Genomic DNA, 22437 nt, shown 5'->3' with positions numbered 1-22437 from the left:
GAATTGGGTCTTTAAATTTATTGAAGGCTGTGTTATGTTTTTTATCATAGACAAGAGAGTCAAGTATAATGGAGACAAGGATGAAAGTTAGCTGAGACCACAACCAAATCGACCATAATCTTATTGGAGTAAACTCAAAGGGCCAATTGGCCAACTCATGCTCCTAAATTCAATGTTCTCATAATGTCCAACATAGGAATAGTTCTCAGAATCTAATTTTGTTTAATTGTGGAAGAGTCCTAATGTGGCACAAAAATTAAGATACATTCATATTGAATACTAAGTTCTACTGATTATCTGCAATTTGTTAAGCCTTAATATTTACTTGATTATCGAGGGGATCCAAGATGGCGGCAAACAAGGAGGATCGCATCGCAGAGCTCCGCACCACAGCACAAGTGGGACGAACTTCTAACCCGACCTACCTGGACTGTTGCGATATCCTGGGGCTCTGGAAAGGTCATGGAGACCCAGGAAACTGTGAAAAATCAACTTAGCTGCGTTTTCACCATCCAGAGATGCCGAAGAAGGGAGGAGGAACACCCAGCCTGCTGGATCCTTTGATTCGATTACCTACCAGGTCCTGGTGAAGGACCTGGCGAAATCTCGGGAGATGCTGGATGAGAAGCAGGTCCCGATCTCTATCATGCTGCAGAAGTCTGAACAGCAGCTGGGAGACCTGAATGAGGTTGAACACAGAGTCACAGTTGTGGAAGCTGATACCAGTTCCTCCACAGATAGGATCCAAGCCCTGCAGACGGAGGTCCGTGATTTGCGTGACCAAGTGGATGATCTTAAGAACAGGGGCAGGAGAAAATATATTTGGATTGTCGGTCTGCCATAGGTTAAGGAAGGTGAGCGGCCTGTGGAATTTATTGAGGATTGGTTGCCAAAATTCCTTAACTTGGAGGCTGGAATGAGAGGCTTGAAGATCGAGAGGGCTCACCGGGTCACTGGGATCAGGTCTGGGTCAACAATCTTGTCCTCTCTTGGTGCGGTTTTATCATTATAAAGAGAAGGAGAGAATCGCGGAAGCTTCCAGAATCCAGGGGAAGGATCCGAAGGCCCTAGTTTTTGAGGGCTCTCAGATTATGTTCTTCCAGGACTTCTCAGCGGCAGTGATCCAGAAAAGAAAAGAAAATCCTATGACGGTGTCAAGAGGAGACTGAGGGAACTTGGGATCCAGTACTCTGAGGTATCTGGCAGTGCTTCAGATCACCTCAGGTGGATCTGTACATGTCGGAGAAGGCAAGAGACTTTGTGGACAAATTAACCTAATCTGAACAATTTAGTATGTGCAAATAGTAGTGTTGTTTGGATATGTCTCTGTTCTTTTTTCTTTCTAAAATAGAGGAAGTCCAGTTGAGTTTTTTTTTACCTTTTTTTATTGGCAATAATCTGTTTTAAACTATGTTTGGTCGTGCTTGAGATGTGTACTTTCAATTTCTAAGTTATACCAAAGGATGGGTGATGTATTTACCCCTTTTTTCTTTTAAAAAAAATCTTTATTCACATTGCTTTTCCATGGTGTATTTTCTTTCTTTTCTGCTTGTGTTTGCGGTGCAGCTCTAGATGGGAGGCGGGAAAATGGTTGGGATGGCTAGATGCCTACTTATGGGCAGGTTATACCCGGTTCAGGTATTTAAATCCCCAGGCTGCAGTCTTGGCAGCGGGATGGGAAATTGGGTTTTGGGATGTGTAGTTGCCCCCTTTGGGCAGGGGTTGAGTTCCCCTCTTCAGTGCTGTTGGCGCTTTATATGTTGGGGTTTTTGTTGTATATAATCTCTGATAACTTTGTAGGCTTGTTAACTGGAATGGTTTTAGTTTGTGTAGTTTTTATGTTTGATGGATCTTGTGACAGAAATGCTCAGCGATTTGTGGTTCGAGTTTCTCCTCTCTGGAATTTAAATGTTACCGCAGAAGGTTATGGCTAATGACTTGATTAAATGGTGTACTTGGAATATCAAGGGGAGTCACTCACCAATTAAGAGGTAAAAGGTACTTCTGAGTCTTCGAGAGGAGAAGGTGGATATTGATTTGTTACAGGAGACACACTTGGATGGTAGGGAGCATTTGAAACTACAGCAGAATGGCTTTGATTGGATTTACTTTTCATTTTTAATACCAGAACTCGGGGAGTGGTTACATTGGTTCGAAGGGATCTCCCATTTCCATTACGAGAGTGTCTTAAAGACACATATGGGAGGTTTGTAATTCTTAAAGCCCTGATAAACTGGGAAGAATATGGTGTTATAAATGTTTATTGCCCTTTGGCCCATTCCCTCAAATTTTTGGTAGATGCGTTCTCTAAGCTGATCAGTCTTGCATCCCAGCATATTGTTATAGGGGGAGATTTTAACTGTCTCATGGATCCCACAGTAGACAGGTTGCCCAAAAGCCCCTGATACCCTTTGTACAAACTAAACAATTAGTGGATCTGTGTGGGGTGTTAGGGTTGGTGGACGTCTGGAGGCGTCTCCACCCTACAGGCAGGGGTTCTATATTTCTTTTCAATCCACACAGATTTCACACCAGACATTAAAATCTACCAACTAAGCTCGCTTTTATTCTATGGGAATGATTGGGCCTGTGGGGACCCTCTTTCAATGTGGTTAGATATTGAGACCTTCCAGGCAAGATGCCCCCTTACTAGCTTGCTGTTCCTGGACAAAATGACGACAGTCAGGGAATATTGCCATAACAAAAAAAACTATGCTTTTGACACATCCCTACAAACCCAACATAGAGAGGAGGGTGCTCAGTGCTAAGAGTACACTTTTCTGTCAGCACTTTATATCATCAATTGGGGGGTGCCCCCTCAGATGATTTCAATCAACTCTGCAGGGTGTGAGAGAGAGCCAGGTGTTGAGGTCTCCTCAGAGGCATGGGAAGATACTTGAGAAAACGCAAGAAAGATATCAATTTGCAATAGGAGCCATGCTTTACAGCTGAAGATTCTCCACAGGGTCCACTTGGCTCCGGACCATTTGTCAAAAGTTAAACTAGGGGTATCTTCAACATGCCCCAAGTACAAGGTCTATACAGGCACTCTCACCCATTGTCTGTGGTCCTGTGGTAGGCTTCAAACATACTGGAGTGCTGTGGCAGGTGCAATGGAGAGGATTTTGGGTGTAAGGTTGGAGAAGGATCCAATCTCTCCTCCTCTTGGCCTGGTGCATAAGAAAAAACTTTTCAACGTCCTCACTTCCTGCGCAAGGAAGAATATCTTGCTAGGTTGGGTATCTGGAAACCATCCCCCCCCCCCCCCCCCCCCCCCCCCTCCCCGGGCCTATTGGGTTGGCAAGGAGTATATCCCCTTGGATTTTCTCACAAATATGGTACAGCACAAAACTGAGAATTTTTATAAAACATGGTAACCCTTTTTGGAATACCTGCACACAGATTTATCTGCCACACTAATAAGGGCTTTTATACAGGCGTAATGATTGTGTTTTACGAGTCCAATATCCAGAGAGGAGGAACTGCGAACGTATGAGTGTCTTGTTTGGCTGAGTTATGTTATTACTATCTATTAGTTTGTTCATGGTTATTATTTATTTAGTTAAATAGTTAGTTGGGTTTTTTATTATGTATCTTTCAATTAATGTTTATACATTTGTACATGAGGGCGGGTTGGGTTTCTAAACATTTGTGTTCTTTCTTTGTATTGTTTTGAATTGTATTGTTTTGTACTTATTGTAATATTTTAAAAATCTATTTTTTCAATAAAAATATACCTTTAAAAAAATTTACTTGATTACCATGATATCAAAAAAAAGTTTACATCTGAGGTGTAAAACCGAAACACTTGATTTGGCATGTTATTAATTTCTCCCCCATGTGTTCAGGTGTGCAACTGATTGTCAGTTTGGAAATATACAGGCATGCATTGTATTTCATGTGTGAATAATTTCCATTTACTGCTGAATCAGTTGTTAATTAACTGAGAATTTTCCTCAGCTTGCTAAATGTTTCTGCGACATCCCAAGGCTGAATTTGCTCACTGAGCTGATGAGCCTTGAATGCTTCACATGCTGCCATCTCTCGAGTGGCTTACACCCATCCAGTGCTTCAACTTCTATTTTTGATACGTTAGATCAGTGCATATGTTTTAATCAGTTGCTTCTTGTAAGCATTTTGTGATAGTGGTACTTTGATTAGATGTTAATCAAGTTGAATGGATTTATTGTGCAAACAAGCAATAATTTCAGACCATCATGAATTCAGTGGTTTTAGCAGAAATAAAATGGGTTTTGTGTGACATCTGAAATGGAAAATGATGGTGGATATTTATTTGTTCTTCTGTTTGGGTTTCAGGCACCAGAGGAAGCTCGACACACACCGAACCTGTCACAACCGACCAGCACCAGCCTAGCCAAACACACCCTTCCTTTTCAGTCGGGGCACAGGTGCGTAGATAGCAATTTTACAGGCAGTGGAGTTTGCCTGGCTCACTTGTTTCTCCATATATACAACTACACATCAATCTTTGTGTAAGAAATGTCTTTTTTCTCTTCCAATTCTGTTAAATGACTGCATGATTCAGGGCACATTATCCAGAATTGGTCAATAATTTGTTCTCACTGAAGGAGTAAGAAACATTGAGCGAAGTGTTCCAGATATTTTAAGGAATTGCAGGATATTACTGTGAGTTTCAAAGATGGTTACCAGCTAAACTTGTCAGTATTTTTTTTAATGTGGTTCCAACATAACCTATCCAATTGTAGCCAGATGTGCTGCAGTGTCTGGCTTCTTGTCCTTGATGTCACCAGCATTCTCAATGATTGAGCCGTGGCCATATGCTTTTCTCATCAATGTGCTGCTCCCCCCACCACCCCCACCCCCAAAGTTTTTTTGAACCACAAGAAACAGGCAGGCAGGTTTGGGTCAGGCAGAGGAAATTGTTCACTTGAATGGAAATGGGAGGGTAGATGGGCATCCAGTTTGTTCCATGGATATGAGCTAACACTTAAAATAATATGCAGAGGCCATGAACCTCATTGTTATTCTACTTCTGTAATTTGTCAATGGATGGCTGGAAGAACCCTTCAGCTACATTCAAACAAGGGTTATGAAATCGGAAATCCAAGTTCCCATTAATTTTAAGCTATCTGGAATTGGTGATACTAATAATCCTAATATTCAGATTCAGTAAAGATCTTTCTGTAAGTTATCAACAGTGAGAACACTACTGCTGAAGCCTCAGACGAAATCCTCCTCCTCGCACCTAATTTTCCACCCATAAGCTGTAAATAGAATAATATCACAAAACTCAAGCAACTAAACAGACAAACAATGAGCAAACAACAACAGCTTTCCATTAGCTGGGCTTCAAGATCTCATTATTGAGACATAGGTCATGCGGAGTTATATGTGACATCCAAACCTGTGTAGTCTTAGTAGATAATAATTGAGCAGCTTTAATTACCTGCGTTATTACTGTATTTTAGTGGTAGGCTTAGTCAAAAGGGGTCACCACAGTGTGTTGATATATGTCAGCAATACAGTTGCAAAAAGCATAATGCATCATGAATGTTTGTTCAATTAGTCTGTCTACTTTCATTAAGCCCTGCTCTGTGCACAGATCTTGAGTGCACTTTTGCTCCCCGCAGTGCAGAAAATCAATATCCTTTGTTGTGGTAGATTAGCACTATTATGTTAATGTGTCTGACAAGAATTTAAATAAAATGTCTTTTATGCTGGCATATTAATATTACAGTAGGGTTTGGGAGAAACTGATCAACAGGAATGTTGATGAATCTTTCAATAATCTCCCTTCTGTCTACAAAGAAAGACAGTAGTTAAATTTGAAAGTCCCAAAGCAAGTGTATGGTGCTACCCTACACCCCAACACAGATATGCATGAGTAACTCCTGCCCATTGATTGTAATGCTGGAAGCACATAAAATTGCTGCTGCCTGCTCATTATAAGCTTTTTAGCATCCAGCTAACATTAAACATAGTGTTTTTTTTTGGCTGGATGACTGAGCCAGAGTGGCCAGCAACACTGAAAGCTGATATGCACCTCTTAAAAGGGAGGTGCATTGTAGCTGGAGACTGTGCTGACAGTAGCATGGGAAGTTAACCTAGTGTGTCAACCATTGAAGAGAACATTACGTAAGAGAACATGGCTCCAAGGTTTTCCTATGGTGCATTGGGACCCATGGTGGACAAGGTGGAAAGGAGGAAATGTGTCCTATGTTGAAGGAGGTAAGAAATTCTCCAGACTCATGGAAGGAGAGCAAACTGCCATGGAGTTCAATGCCAAGAGTCAAGTTTCCCCAAAGGCTTGAATGCGGAATGCCATAAGAAGTTGAATGTCTTGCATACGTATTCACGATCAGTTTCAAAACCATGCATCTTCAGCTGCACTTCATGCCTCAAAACCTGCTGCATATATTGTACCTTTATCATTTACCTGCAACTAACTTATATTAATCAGGGCTCATAGTTCCTTTCCAAAAGCTCACTTCTCTGTCACACATTTAATAATGTCGTAGATCTCATACTTACATTCCAAACTTGCAAACGTTGCCAACTACTCAACCATGACAGTCACAACATCCAGATTGCACAGCACTCAATGGTACACTTACCTGATACCTGCAGAATGAGATGACACACAATTAGCGACAGCAGAAGCTAAGCAGAAAATACATTTTATGCCTGCTTGTCTTAAAGCCATGGAGAAGGTGTTTGCCACCAGTGGAGTGCCACAAGGATCGGTGCTGGGTCCTCGACTTTTTGTCATTTACATAAATGATTTGGAAGCAGGCATAAGAGGTACAGTTAGTAAGTTTGCAGATGGCACCAAAATTGGAGGTGTAGTGGACAGCGAAGAGGGTTACCTCAGATTACAACAGGATCTGGACCAGATGGGTCAATGGGCTGAGAAGTGGCAGATGGAGTTTAATTCAGATAAATGCGAGGTGTGCATTTTGGGAAAGCAAATCTTAGCAGGACTTATACACTTAATGGTAAGGTCCTAGGGAGTGTTGCTGAACAAAGAGATCTTGGAGTGCAGGTTCATAACGCCTTGAAAGTGGAATCGCAGGTAGATAGGATAATGAAGAAGGCGCTTGATATGCTTTCCTTTATTGGTCAGAGTATTGAATACAGGAGTTGGGAGGTCATGTTGCGGCTGTACAGGATATTGGTTAGGCTATTGTTGGAATATTGTGTGCAATTCTGGTCTCCTTCCTATCGGAAAGATGTGAAACTTTAAAGGGTTCAGAAAAGGTTTACAAGGATGTTGCCAGGGTTGGAGGATTTGAGCTATAGGGAAAGGCTGAACAGGCTGGGGCTGTTTTCCCTGGAGTGTCGGAGGCTGAGGGGTGACCTTATAGAGGTTTAGAAAATTATGAGGGGCATGGATAGGGTAACTAGGCAAAGTCTTTTCCCTGGGTTGGGTGAATCCAGAACTAGAGGGCATAGGTTTAGGGTGAGAGGGGAAAGATATAAAAGAGACCTAAGCAGCAACTTTTTCACACAGAGAGTGTTATGTGTATGGAATGAGCTGCCAGAGGAAGTGGTGGAGGCTGGTACAATTGCAGCATTTAAGAGGCATTTGGATGGGTATATGAATAGGAAGGGTTTGGATGGTTATGGGCCGGGTGCTGGCAGGTGGGACTAGATTGGGTTGGGATTTCTGGCCGGCATGGACGTGTTGGACCAAAGGGTCTGTTTCCATGCGGTACATCTCTATGACTCTATGACTCCATAACTGTTGAAGCCATAGATATAATCCTCCACCTCACATGCAATTTTCCACCCATAAGCTGTAAAAGAAATAAACATACACCACTTACCTTACTGTCTTTTAGAATAATTTGACAGCCTTAGTTTTGTGCCTTTAATCCCTCAAGAATTGGATCCTGGCTAGGCAGTGGAGAAACAGGAAGGAGTAATGATGAAAATACCATCAGTTGATTTCACACAGGATGTAGTCAGCTGAGGAACTTGCACTGCACCTAATTTGGAGGGCAACTTCAAGGCAGGATCTCTAAGTGGTGAGACAAAAATAAAATGTAGTTAAGGCTATTGAGTTGAGAGATCAGTTTTCCTTATGCAATGATGGATGGCAAACTTTAAGAAGATGCAAGAATTTCTAAATCCAACCTGGAAGGAGCCAGTCAACCAGTCCGTTGGTCTGGTCACCTTCACAACCACTGGTAAAGTTGACCTTGCCCTGCAGTGAGGTTATACCTGTGGCTACAACAGATGACAGATTTCAGTGAGAACATCCTTAGCAAAGCACAGACCTTTCACACATTGTTCCTGTCCTTCTGAGGAAGGCTGAGGAAAGAGAATTGTTTCCTGACATGGATGAGTTGGACCAAAGTGTCTATTTCCATGCTGTGCATCTCGATGACTCTTTGATTACCCTGGATAGATATAGCTTCTTCTTGAGGGTCCTTCTTCTATTTCTGATTTTCCCCCTTCCAGCAGTTTGGCTTGCTGCATTTAGTTTCCATCTATTCTTCAAGACATGCCTTAAAATAAAGCATAAAAATGTGTTGCTGGAAAAGCGCAGCAGGTCAGGCAGCATCAAAGGAACAGGAGAATCGACGTTTCGGGCATAAGCCCTTCTTCAGGCTCATTCCTGAAGAAGGGCTTATGCCCGAAACGTCGGTTCTCCTGTTCCTTTGATGCTGCCTAACCTGCTGTGCTTTTCCAGCAACACATTTTTAAGCTCTGATCTCCAGCATCACTTTCTCCTACTTAAAATAAAGCATCCATGTGTGGAAAAAAACTTCATGCTATAAAAGCCTTCAGCCCCATGTCACCTGTACCTACAGACATTTTCAACTACAAACAACAATGGAAAGCAAATAACATTTATCGGACCACAGCAACAGACAGAATAAATCAACAAGAAACTAACCTTCAAATGTGTGAGAATCTCTTGGAATACCACTGGTTGGCTTGATTGCAAGGGAAGATGAGCAATTCCATTCTGCTGCTAAAAGGATAGAACTCTGTGTAGCAAAGAGGGAACATTAATTGCAAGATAGAACTCAAAATGGTATTCTTGGCATTGAACAATTTCACCATTGCTGACAAGAGACTGTTACAGTATGTATTCTATCTGAAATCTCTTTGAAGACGAGTAAATAAACAGACTACAGAAATTATGAAAGCCTTGAAAGCACACTTTGACCCTCATGTGAATAGAACTCATGAATGTTATGTGTTCTGTATTAGGGCTCAGGGTGAAAGGGTCCATTGTTTAATACATAACTGCATTAACACATAAAGCAATTCTCTGAATTTGTGAATCTAAAAGTTGGTCAAATTAAAGATAAGACTATCTAGGACATAAGGGAACCTGTACTGGGAGCATATTAACTAAGGTATAAGAGAAATAACTCACAGAAAAGCCTTAAAAGGGCTGAGCTACAGGTCAGAGTTGTGAACGCAGCCCAATCTATCATAAAAACCACCCTTCCTTCTACTGACTCCATTTGTACTTGCTGCTGATTTGAGAAAGCAGGCAACAGAATCAAGGAACCCTCCTATCCTGGTTTTACTCTGTTCCACCCTCTTCCATTGGGCAGAAGACACAAAAGTTGGAAACAGATTCAAGAGCAGCTTCATCCCTGCTGTTTTCAGACTTATGATCAGACACTCTCATATATTATCATTAGAGTTGATCTTTCTTTGCACCTTCTTTGTAGCTGTAACACTATGATTAGATTACTTACATTAGATTAGATTACTCAGTGTGGAAACAGGCCCTTCGGCCCAACAAGTCCACACCGACCCGTCGAAGCGCAACCCACCCATTCCCCTACATTTACTCCTTTACCTAACACTACGGGCAATTTAGTGTGGCCAATTCACCTGACCTGCACATCTTTGAACTGTGGGAGGAAACCGGAGCACCTGAAGGAAACCCACGCAGACACGGGGAGAATGTGCAAACTCCACACAGTCAGGAATTGCCTGACACAGCCTGAGTCGGGAATTGAACCCGGGTCTCTGGCGCTGTGAGGCAGCAGTGCTAACCACAGTGCCACCGTGCCGCCCATATATTCCATATTCTGGTCTATTATGTTGATGTACTTATGTAGGTATGATTTATCTGGGTAGCACACAAAACAATACTTTTCACTGTGTCTTGGTACCTGTGACAATAATAAATCAAATCAAATCAAATCCACAACTAATGCATTTTCAAATCATAACAGTGCAGGCTTTGCATTATGCTGACATATATTCCAGGCCAAAAGAACAGAAAGGTCATGGACAAAGAATAGGAGGAAATCTCACAAAAGAAGAGGAGGGATATTCAGTGTGGGGAATGAGGAATTCTCACTGTAAGAATCCAAACCCTTTTGTGCGCAAATGTTGACCTGCAAGGAAGCACAAAAGACAATATAGAAGGCCACTTGAGACAGATCAGCAGAAGACTCTGATGAATCATTGTACAACATGCAAAAGGTTGGCTCAGCCAGGTTGATAGGTTATAGATTCTTTGTAATTATTGGAATGATGATCACATAAGGACAAAATCAGATTAACATAGATCCGATACTGGTGTTCCTTACAACATTGACTTTCACAGACATGTGTAAAATGGTTCAAAATGGTGATCCAAAATGGAGATCCCAAAGTTAAGACACCCATTCTTCTAATGAGAGGATGCATGTAGTCTGAGAGCCCAATGCAATAACAAAACTGAAGATCTGGAGTTAGGAATGGCTTTTGCTGTCATCTGTGACTTCTGTCATTTAAAGCAAGTCTAAAACTTAGGGTGTTATCCATCAATGTGCCTAAAGATGTTTGCAGTGTATCACAGCATGCAAAACCACTAAACAGCTGAACAGATCATCGAGAAGTACAGCAATGTTTACAGATTTGCATATCCTCCTGGATAACCTCATCTCAAAGTAGATGAGTGTAAGACCAAGATAATATTTACCAAGGAAGCTTCCAACTGCCCTCGAGACCAGATGGAAAACAAATTAGAAGAGCTAGCAAAGAAGAGAGTAATCAAAATAGTGATAATTCCTGCAGAATGTTTCACTGGTATCATGCTGCCAAAGCAATTGGAGTATTTGTAGAAGGATCTAAATAAAAATCTGAAAGGAGCTTATTACCCCATGCCAGTCATTTATGCAATTTTGTCACAACTTGCAAAGATAAAATCTTCACTACCATCAATGTGAAGGATGGCTAGTGAAGTTTGATGAAAGCAGTAGTTTTCTAACCACACTCTGAATGCGGTTTGGGAGATACAAATGGCTGTGCGTCCCATTTGGAATTTCTTTGGCTTCAAAAGAGTAGCAATGCAGACAGCATGAGATAGTCCATGATCTGCCAAGAATGGAAGCTATGAGGGTTATCTGCTAATATATGGATGTGGGGACACCATGGAAGAAGCCATTGCTGATTACAATTAAAATCTAGTGTGAATCCTGGACAGACCTTGCCAGATGAATCTGCTGAAAAAAATCACTGAGATGGTTCATCAAAATATATAAGTGGAGTTGTTGTGGAAGCTGGATGCATTTATATATCTTGTAGAGAGAGACTCTGTATAGAGGAAAACTGACAAAGGGAGTGCAGAAGGAGCCTCCTCTTATCCCAATCCCTTCTGCAGTCCAAAAAGAAACTGAAAATTTGTTGGTTTTAAAGAATCCAACAGTAGAGCAAAGCAAAGTGAGTCTGGGTGCCAGATCAAAGCAAATCAATGTCACAGTGCCAGCCATTAAGTGGAATTGGTATTCGAAGTCAAAGTTTAGGTTTGATCCAGTCAGACCCATTGAGAGAGGATATTTGAACGAATGAAAATGGAGATCAGTGCCTACAGAGAAAGAGAAATAAGCTAAATAGGTGATTTGAAATATGCTGAAAACAGGAAAAAAATATTCTCTATGTTGTTTCTTGTCAAATGATAACAAATAATTGTTTAACAAAAATATTAAGGGAGAACAGTTTTTTACATGTAAATTACCCTGGATATATTCATATTTGGTTTTACAACCAAAACACACATGTAAACAAACCTGTTAAAATTTCAGATATTGCTGGTCTTATTTAATGATGAAATTTATTCAATTCATGCAAAGTCTACCATCTTACACTTTTATGTAGGACTTTTTTTAAATGGTGAGGGAATGTAATTCATTACAAACTCTGCTGCTGTTTTGCTGCCCTGTTTGTCAGGGAGGTGTAAAGCCTGCAGCTGAGCATGTTGCTCAGTACAATACACCGCAAGAGGAGAATTTAGTCATTGTAGTGTTGAGAGTTATAGAACAAAATAGTATTTGGTTCGAAATAACTCAACTCGTAACATCGATGGCTTTCGTTTTATTGTCTCTCACAATTTCAAAATGATTCTTTATTGAGCAGATTTCCCTGTTTGCAGGATATTCAGATTTCAAAAAGATTTCAGCCAAAGCTCACATTTTCAGCTTATCACTGAGTGAGAGGGGAATAACATTGAATACCTCATGCTGAATTCTCAAGTGCATTACAAAACTCAATTGTAGAGGTTTCTCAGCCGGTAAATTGAACACTCAGTTGACACAATCACTGGAAGGGCATCGGTGACAATTCTCCTGATGCCCCTTCTGTTGATTCATACCACTCAGAATATTTTAGTTCTAGCTGCAGCTACAGCTGCAGAACTTGGAGCTTTTGTTTACATTTTACATTTTAGCTATCGTTAACAAGTCAATTTCTGTTACCAAAAACTGAGTCGTCTTGTGACTGTGAGGGAAGCTATCTGCTTACTCAAGTAACTTCCAATTTTGTGTAAGTGTTACATGTTCCAGTCCATAAAATGGATTGCAAATTGGCAATATAACACTTAGCAAAAAATGCAGCTCAGTCAAAAAAAAAGACAGCAGCAAAAGTTGCAGAAACTTGGGAACTGCTTTTTTTTCAGAATCTTGAAACGATTTAGTGGTAAATATTAGAGGTGACCCTTCTGTAGGATACCTAGAGAAAGTCCATTGTTGTCTGTTTCTGTGAAGGCTTGCCACAGCTGGCAATAAGAAGAATCCAGGGAAGAAGTTTCCAGGCAAGGTGGTGACTGCTGAGTTGCTGATGGGCCTGGGCATAGATGAGTGATGGTAAGAATGGGTTGCTTGGTGTGCGTTGGCAGCAAGGGAAGAATGATGGTGCACAAATCCAATGCCTGATCCTCAATTAAACACTCTGTGATAGAAGCAAAAACTCTGTTTTTCACATTTCCCATGTAGCTAGTTCATTGCCCAATTCTGGGTGACAGGAAGGCCTTTCGTGACCTGTTCCACCCCCAGTTTAATCAGGCCAGGTTTGGGAAGCTTCAGGTCCTCACCCACCAACGTCTGCCTGATTAAATGTCATCTGCCACCAAACTCACATGGAGAAGGGCATAATTCCATCCCTGTGTGAACTCAGGGATAGATTTAATTCATTAAGTGTTGAGCGGTAAATTTACTTCAGAATGCAATCAGCTCTTAACATGTCATTCTTAAATAATATTCCACAAACTTTAATCTTCAGTTGCTCTTGTCAATCATAACATGTATCAATGAAACAATCCAAACATGAGCCCATGAATTGCAATATTCCTATGTGGTATGCTATGTCTGCCATTAATGAGTGGAATTTTAACCCTCGAGAGCTGGAAAATAGGAAGCAGACAAGGGATGAAATTAATAATTTTAAAAGTTGAAATGCAAGTTGGCTGCAGCACACCCACTTTTGGATTCACCTGAGGTGTATTTGAATGCTCGTGCCAAAGCTGTTCTCGAAATTCAGGTATTTCCTAGTTAGATTCAGGCAGCTTTGTATTAGTGCAACTAAGAACCTTGGGTTTAGTTACTTATTTCAGATTGTTTTTAACTTCTCTTTGAGTTTTCCTTGAGCAGCTGAGGTTTCCCAGGGTTCTGAAAGCTGACCAGGAAAACAGAAGTGAGTTTGGACAGCGTTCCAGGTGAATTTTTTGAAGTTGTCATTATCCAATTTGAATAAAAGCTCACACATTCCAGCTGCTGTGACATTTCCCTCTGGTAAATGTTTGACAGAATTCTATTATGGCTGCAGCTTGCATACCATGTTTTTGAGTATTTCAAGCTGAAAGGACGAGAATGGAAAGTACCTGGGGTATATTTGACAGTAAATGACAGCAGGAAGTCCAACATCTTCCACATCAGCGATGATATGCTGCCATGGAATCAGCATAGCGACAGTAGAGATGTCTGCAGGAGAAAATTGCCCAAAAGAAGACTGCGCAGGAGAAGGGTGCTTAGTGGAATTTTCAGTTTCCCTGGCAATTCCTTCGGAGTCAGCTATGTCAGGGATTCCACAGTTTTCTCATGCGCAATTCCCATCTAGCTTCAAAATAGACTATTTGGCCATTAATTCCATTTCCCTCCACAGATGCTGCCTGAACTGCAGAGTTTTATTCAGCCCTTTCTGTTTCAATTTTAGAGAGGGCTTTAGTTGTGCCAGGAACACTACCCCACTCCATATCACATCGTTGACCTGCTAGGGTCCTTAAGGATGCCCCCTCCCCAAGCCAGTTCAATTACCTGTTCCCCTCATCCTCTGAGTTGACATTATCCAACTGAATAATCCCAGTTAGCTTCTTTTAAATGGTCTCAACATGACACACTTCCCCCATAAGATTAGGTAGATCTGTCAGTACCAAAACATTCTCAGCAAAAATGGCCAACGTCAGGAATGCGGTTTGTAAATGGCATGTTTGCTTACATTGGTATTTTTGAGCCTGACTACAGCAAGGCTCAGTAATTCAGCTCACTATTTGAACTGTTATTGATTTAAGATATTTATAATCAACAGTGCGGGTTCATAGCTCCTTGAAAGTGGAGTCGCAGGTAGATAGGATAGTGAAGAAGGCTTTTGGTATGCTTTCCTTTATTGGTCAGAACATTGAGTACAGGAGTTGGGAGGTCATGTTGCAGCTGTACAGGACATTGGTTAGGCCACTGTTGGAATATTGCATGCAATTCTGGTCCCTTCCTATCGGAAGGATGATGTGAAACTTGAAAGGGTTCAGGAAAGATTTTCAAGGATGTTGCCAGGGTTGGAAGTAGGGAGAGGTTGAATAGGCAAGAGCTGTTGGGCTGTTTTCCCTGGAACTTCGGAGGCTGAGGTGTGTCCTTATAGAGGTTTATAAAATCATGAGGGGCATGGATAGGGTAAATAGACAAGTTATTTTCCCTGGGGTGTGGGAGTCCAGAACTAGAGGGCATTGGTTTAGGGTGAGAGGGGAAAGATATAAAAAAGACCTAAGGGGCAACTTTTTCATGCAGAGGGTGGTATGTGTATGGAATGAGCTGCCAGAGGAAGTGGTGGAGGCTGGTACAATTGCAATATTTAAAAGGCATCTGGATGGGTATCTGAATAAGAAGGGTTTGGGGGGATATAGGCCGGGAGCTGATGGGTGGGACTAAATTGGGTTGGGGTATCTGATTGGCATGGACAAGTTGGACCAAAGGGTCTGTTTCCATGCTGTACAACTCTATGACTCTATGACTCTATAACCTGTGCAGATGTGTTTCGACATACCTCTGGAGCAGGTAGGACTTGAACCTAGGCCTCCCAGCTCAAAGGTAGGGACAATGTCACTGCACCAGAAGAACCCATGATACTGGTTTCATACAATTGTGTACTCATTGGCCTTACAATAAAATCAGTGATTTCTTTATTCTCCATTCACTTTCCTCTTAAATCTTACTCATCCAGATAAAATAGGCACTGCTGGGGTTATTTTTCTGTCTTGGAGGTTTACTTCCTAAAGGTATGGGTGATTTGAGATTGCTGCATGAAAGACTAATCAGTCTGGCAAATGCAATTGAAGGCTCACATATATCTTGATAGTACAGAAATATAATGCTATTTTCACATTCGTAGACAGAAAGGCTCCTATTTTGGAATTTCTATGGATATCTTGATGACACTAGTCATTCACCCTTCCTCATGAGTCATAGATGATCAAGGTACATCTCTGTGAATGTTTCAAGTAAATGTACCTGGACTACAGGTGCATTTTTTTTTAATATCCATTCATGGACTGTGGGCTTTGCTGATGAGACCACCATTTATTGCCCAGCCCTAATTTCCCTTGGAAAATCATGATGAGCTGTCCCTTTGAAACATTTCAGTACCTGGAGTGTATGTACATACTGTCTCATACTGCTAGAAAGTGATCACAGGGAGTTTGATTCAGTGACAATACAGTTTCAAGATGACCTTGTGGATGGTGCCCACTGCTGCCAATGTGCATCAGTCATGGAAGGAGTGGATGTTGGAGATAGTGGGTGGGATGCTAGCCAAGTAGGTTGCTTTGTTCTGGATGGTGCCAAAAAATCTTACATGTTATTGTACGTCTAGGAGGTAGAGAGTATTTCATCAAACGTCTGAGTTCTGCCTTACAAATGCTGGATAGACACTGGGGAGACAGGAAGTGAATACCTCACTGCAGAATTCCTAGTCTACATGGCTATTCCTATATGGCTGGTCTAGTTCAGTTTCTGGTCCATTGTAACTCCTCAGATATGAGTTGTGGATGATTTCAGCAATGGTAATGCCATTGAACATCAAGGGGCAATACTTAGATTCTCTCTTGTTTGAGATGGTCAAAGCCTGCCAGTTGTGTAGCGCAAATGTTACTTGCTACTTATCAGTTCAAGCCTGCATGTTGTCAGATCTTACTACAAATAGACATGGACTACTTTAGTGTCTGAAGAGCGGTAAATGGTGCTGAACATTGCAAAATCATTAGAGAACATCTCCACGTCTGTCCTTATGATGGAGACAAGGTAATTTATGAAACAGCTGAAGATAGATGGACCTAAGACCATAAGATATAGGAGCAGAATTTATTCCATTTGGTTTATGAAGACTGCTCTGCCATTTGTTTATGGCTGATATGTTTCTCAAATCCATTCTACTGTGTTCTTCCCATGACCTTTGATTCTCTTAGTAACCTAGAATCAATATATCTCTGTCTTAAATACTTAGTAACTTGATCTCTGCAGGCTTCTGCAGCAATGAGTTGCACAGATTCACCACCCTGTAGCCGAAGAAATTCCTCCACATCTTAGTTATAAAAGGTCTTCCCTTGCATAAAGGGTCTTTTGCTGTTTGGCAGAATGGTGATGAGTGGTGTTCCACACCGATCTGTGCTGGGGACTCAATGTTTAAACATTTATGCCAGTGACTTAGGTGGAGGGAGTAAATTGTTGGTAGCTAAACTCATAACATATATCAGGATAACTGGGAAGTATGGAGAAAGTGAGCACTGCAGATGCTGGAGATCAGATTTGAAAAGTGAGGTGCTGGAAAAGCACAGCAGATCAGGCAGCATCTGAGGAGCAGGAGAATCAATGTTTAGGGCATAAGCCCTTCATCAGGAATGTTGGGGGCTAGGGGGCTGAGAGACAAATAGGAGGGTGGGTGTGGGGCTGGGGGAAGATGATAGGTAAATGCAGGTGGGGAGGGTGATGGTGGAGGGTGGAGCGGATATGTGGAAAGGAAGATGGACAGGTGGGGCAGTTCAAGAAGATGATGCTGAGTTGGAGGGTTTGATCTGGGATGAGGTGGGAGGAGGTGAGATGAGGAAACTGGTGAAATTGATATTGATGCTGTGTGGTTTGAGGGTCCCAAGGTGGATGATGAGGTGTTCATCCTCCAGGCGTCGGGTGGCTTGGATTCAGCAGTGGAGGAGGCCCAGGACTTGCATGTCCTTGGTGGAGTGGGAGGGGCAGTTGAAGTGGTTGGTCACAGGGCGATGAGGTTGGTTGGTGCATGTGTCCCAGAGGTATTCCCTGAAAGATTCCTTGAGTTGGCATCCTGTCTCCCCGATGTAGAGGAGACCAGTTCGAGAGCAACGGACACTGCAGATGAGGTGTTTGGATGTGCCGGAAAATCTCTGCCTAATATGGGAGGGTCCTTTGAGACCTTGGGCAGAGGTGAGGGGAGAGGTGGGGGTGCAGGTTTTACACCACTTGTGGCAGCAAGGGAAGGTGCCAGGTGTGGAAGTATGTTTGTGAAGGAAGTTGCAGATAATATAGATAAGTTGGATAAATGGGCAAAAATCTCGCAGATGGAGGAAAATGTGAAGGTATTCCCTTTGGCAAGATGAATAAAAAAGCAGAATATCATTTAAACAGAGAATGACTACAGAATTCTGAAGTGCAGAGAGATTTCTGTGTCTGGTGCATGAGTCACATAAAGTTAGTATGCAGGTACAGCATACAATCAAGAAGATGCATGAGATGCTACCTTCATTATGTGAGAAATTGAAACTAAAAGTAAGACTGTTATGATTCAGTCACACAGAACTTTGGTGAGACCATATCTCCTATATTGTGTGCAGTTATTTAAGGAAGGATGGAAATACGTTGGAGGTGGTTCAGGAGATGTTTACTTAATTGAGGTGAATGGTTTCTTGTTAGGCTGGGGAATTGAGGGTGAATGGGATTGATGGAAATGTGGTATCTAAAACACAAACAGATCAGTCACCCTCTTACTGAATGCCAACTCAGATTCAAGGCTCAAATGGTCTAGGAACGGGAGTAGGCCATTCAGCCCCATGAGCCTGTTGCACTGTTCAATAAGATCATGGCTGATCTGTGGCCTAATTCCATATACCTGCTATAATTCCACATCCCCTAATAATTTTAGTTAACAAAACTTTATCTCGCTCATTTAAAATTGACAACTGATCCTACATCTGCGGCCATTCATGGAAGGTATAAACATCTACCACCATTTGTGTGTAGAAGTGCCTCCTAACATTTCCCCTGAATGGTTTAGCCCTAATTTGCAAATCCTGCCCCCCTAGTTCTAGAAATCCACAACCACTGGAAATGGTTTATCTTTATCTACTCTGTTTTTTTAGTAATATCTTGAAGATTTCAATCATATCACTAGTTAACCTTCAAAATTCTAGAGAAAGCAGGCCTAATTTGTGTAGACTTTCCTCATAACTAAAGCTCTGAAGTCTAGGTATCATTTTGATAAACCTACATTGTACTCCCTCCAAGACCAATACATCATTCGTAAGGTCTAATAGACAGATCTGCTCAGAGTACTCCAAGCAGGGTGTAAACAGGGTTTTGTATTGCTGCAGCATAATTTCTATATCCTGGTACTTTAGTCATCTAGATATAAAGCCCAGCATTGCATTAGTTTTACTGTTTATTTCCTGCATCTTTGGTGATAATTTAAAGTTATATACACCTGAACCCCCAAGTCTCTCTAGACTTCCTCTGTATTCAACTTCAAACCATCTAGAAAGTACTCAGATCTGTCCTTTTACAGTCCAAACTTGGTAACCTCACACCTTACATTAAACCCTATCTGCCACATTCACTTTGTCTATCGATATCCATTTGTAATTTTATGTTACCATCTATACTATGCTTGATATCCCTGTGCATTAGATGTTAAGAATTATTTTTAATATTTGCTCCTGTGATATGCAAGTCACTGGCTTGACCACCATTCATTCCCTCCCTAACTGCTCTGAGGAAGATGGTCGTGAGGTGCTTTCTTGAACTGCTGCAGTCCTTGGAATCTAGAGACACCACAACACTACGAGGCAGGGAGTTTCAGGAATTTGACTCAGTGACACTATAAAAAAGCTTTATAGTTCCAAGTCAGCATGGGATGTAGCTTTGAGGGAAACTTAATCGTGGTGGTGTTCTTATGCATTTGTAGCCCTTGTCCTTCTAGATGGTAGAGGTCAGTGGTTTGAAAGCTGTTGTTGAAGGAGTCATTGTGACTTTTGGCATATATTTTGCATATATCATCTTCTGATTCTTGAAATCACACAGCAGCACAGAAACATAATGTTACAGTTTTCATGACAGTTTCTGATGGAGTTAACTTTTCACTGCAAATGATTTTTAGATCTGGTCATAAGACTTTGTATGGTATAGGACTGTAACATGGTATATCACAGTTTGAGTGATTTTGAGGCATTGCCCTATTTTTACTGATTAGTGCATTTTAATAATTGTTTCTTCAGATCACTGCAATGCTGAACACTCTGGACCACATGACTACTGTAGCACACATTTCTTCATCTGGAAATTGAGTTGTGATAGATGTGGGAAATGTTACTTAGTTAGCCTAATAATTTATCCATTGTACAGTCAAAAAGTGCCAAAGCAGAGAATTTTGTCTTAAGAATGAATGCTCAACCCTATTCTTTAAGTAACTCTGAATTGCAGCTTCAGGTCTGTGTCATTGTCACTAATTAAAAATAAGAATCATGATTCTTAACTATTATTTGATAGTTATCTTAAAATACTTATCTTTAGATTCATAAAGGCAAATGTTCTGTTGTTTATGGTCATGCTCTATCAGTGTGTGTTTTATGGATAATTTAAATGTGACAGTGGGAATGAGTTAAGGGCAATGCAGTAATTTAACTTTCTTACATTAATATTAGAAGTAGACATAATGGTATTTAGTCAAGCATTTCCAGCTACCACAGTGAAAATCAAGTTGTGCTTACTATGTTTTTTAGCATTCTCCTCAATGGATTGTGAGCATCATTGTGCTATATACCCTACCTGAGTTACTAAAGAAGAGTTAGGTCTCTTCAAATGCATTTTTTAATCCCCTGGACTTCTTAATCACATGAGGACAACCTGGAGTATGGATAAAGCTTTCTCAATTGAGCTTACAGAATCAGAAACGGTCATGCAGCATCTTATGATGATACCAAGGACTTTTAATGCAGAGAAAGCAATATAACTAAAAACAATGAACTTCAATGAGCAATGAAACAATGAACCTGCCACATATAAAAGAATAAAACACCACCATCAAACTAATCTATCACCAAACCTGGAGGCGAAGATTTTTATTGCTGCATGGGAGCCATTTAGTAACAAATGCATTCAGAGATCGTGCATCTATTGGTGCTACCTTGCACATTCAGTTTATAAAATTAAGTATCAATGATCCCTCAAATAACCAGAAATAAGAAGTTATAGAAACTGCTGTTTTCAGAAAAATGTGTGGACACGCTTGTGTATGAGTATGCATGTCTGACTCTGTAAGTGTGTGCCAGCATGTGGGTTGGTGGAGTGTGTGTTTTTGTGAATTTCAAATAATTCATTCTGCATTGTTAACAGATTCATGGTCACATAGCAATCATTGCCTAAAAACAGCCTATATTTTACACCTAATGATAGGGGCTTTATTGTCATGTTCAATGTCGGGTATCAATCTGTAGAATCATTTTATTATTTTACTCAGCAGCGATCTTCTGCAATGATTAGAAGATTGAGATTTGTATTCTTCAAAGGTTCTAGCAATTTCCCATGTAAGTTAGGTTGCACCAGGGTTTCCAATATTTCCTGAAATTTCCGCCATTTCTAGGTATTCCCACGGGACTAATAAAGTGTAGACGTTCCATATGTCACTTACTTGGGCATCTGCGTCAGATGGTGAGGCCAACAAGAAATCAAAGACACATAAGTAAAAGGAGGAGAGGCACTTGTGCAAGTGGACCCTTTGGGAAGGTTACCCAAGCTGAAGATTAGATCTGTATCTCTGAAGATAAAGTAAAACTGGTAATGGCCGTGGGGCTACTTGTGGTTCATGAGCTGATTCATTGCTTCTTGGGAATGGCCCATACAACCCTAATTGGCATTTAAATACATTGTTCATCCTCATCTGTTGGTTGTTGCCCAAGATACATTCCCTCCAACCTCACTTTGAGTTGCTCCACTGACAGGCTTGGCAGGGTCAATGCTATTGGGTGCAACCCCAGAATGCAGTCACCCATTGAATTTCAGCCTCATTACATTCACCATACACTCATATTCCAATGTTAACTCTCAAAGTACAATGCAATTCACTGTGCACATCAGAAATTACCTTGTACAGGTATATGTTTGTTGTCATGTCATGAAGCAAAGTGAGGCTGTTTCTACATTTTGTATTGGACAATATCATTCCACATTGAATTGTCACTGAAGTACACAATTGGTTTTATTTAGATCAATATAAGTATGCCAAAAAATGGATGGGCTCAGCATTTGTAACCTATTAGTTACTAAACCCTGACCATTAAATAGCAAGAGATTTTAAAACTTATTGCAAGCTTCCAAGAAGTGCACATTCAGATTCCTGTAAATTAACACAAATGTTCATTTTAACATCAAAATGTGTTATAATCTGCTCCAATTACACTGACTGCCTTACTTGCCGTTATTTGGAGGGGTTTGCAGAACTGGTAGATTCTGTTCATTGCCCACGGTTTGAACAGATTATTTCAGCGGTCACTCATTATTGAGCCCTCACAGAAGCTAAGAAATGGCAAGTCCAATTCCAACAAATGTACAGTGAAATTTGGCATTATGTAACAGATGAGGTATAATTGAGTACAGACAGTGAAGGGAACAATCAGCAGTCATTTGTCTTGATTCTGTAATAAGATGAATAATTAACTAC

At 41.0% G+C, this 22437-nt stretch overlaps 1 protein-coding gene across 2 annotated transcripts in view; it reads left to right on the top strand.

The window, feature by feature from the left end:
* Positions 1-22437, top strand: part of pou6f2 (POU class 6 homeobox 2) — a 559448-nt gene that overhangs the window by 182592 nt on the left and 354419 nt on the right. For both annotated transcript variants that reach the window (XM_072571171.1, XM_072571172.1), the window contains exon 3: positions 4318-4409. In XM_072571171.1, the coding sequence (XP_072427272.1) occupies positions 4318-4409 (92 nt within the window). The remainder of the gene's footprint in view (positions 1-4317; positions 4410-22437) is intronic.

Source organism: Chiloscyllium punctatum, chromosome 5 (genome assembly GCF_047496795.1).
Source record: "Chiloscyllium punctatum isolate Juve2018m chromosome 5, sChiPun1.3, whole genome shotgun sequence".
Lineage (NCBI taxonomy): Eukaryota > Metazoa > Chordata > Chondrichthyes > Orectolobiformes > Hemiscylliidae > Chiloscyllium > Chiloscyllium punctatum.
The sequence above is the reverse complement of the archived record's forward strand: the minus strand, read 5'-3'. Positions and strand labels throughout refer to the sequence as shown.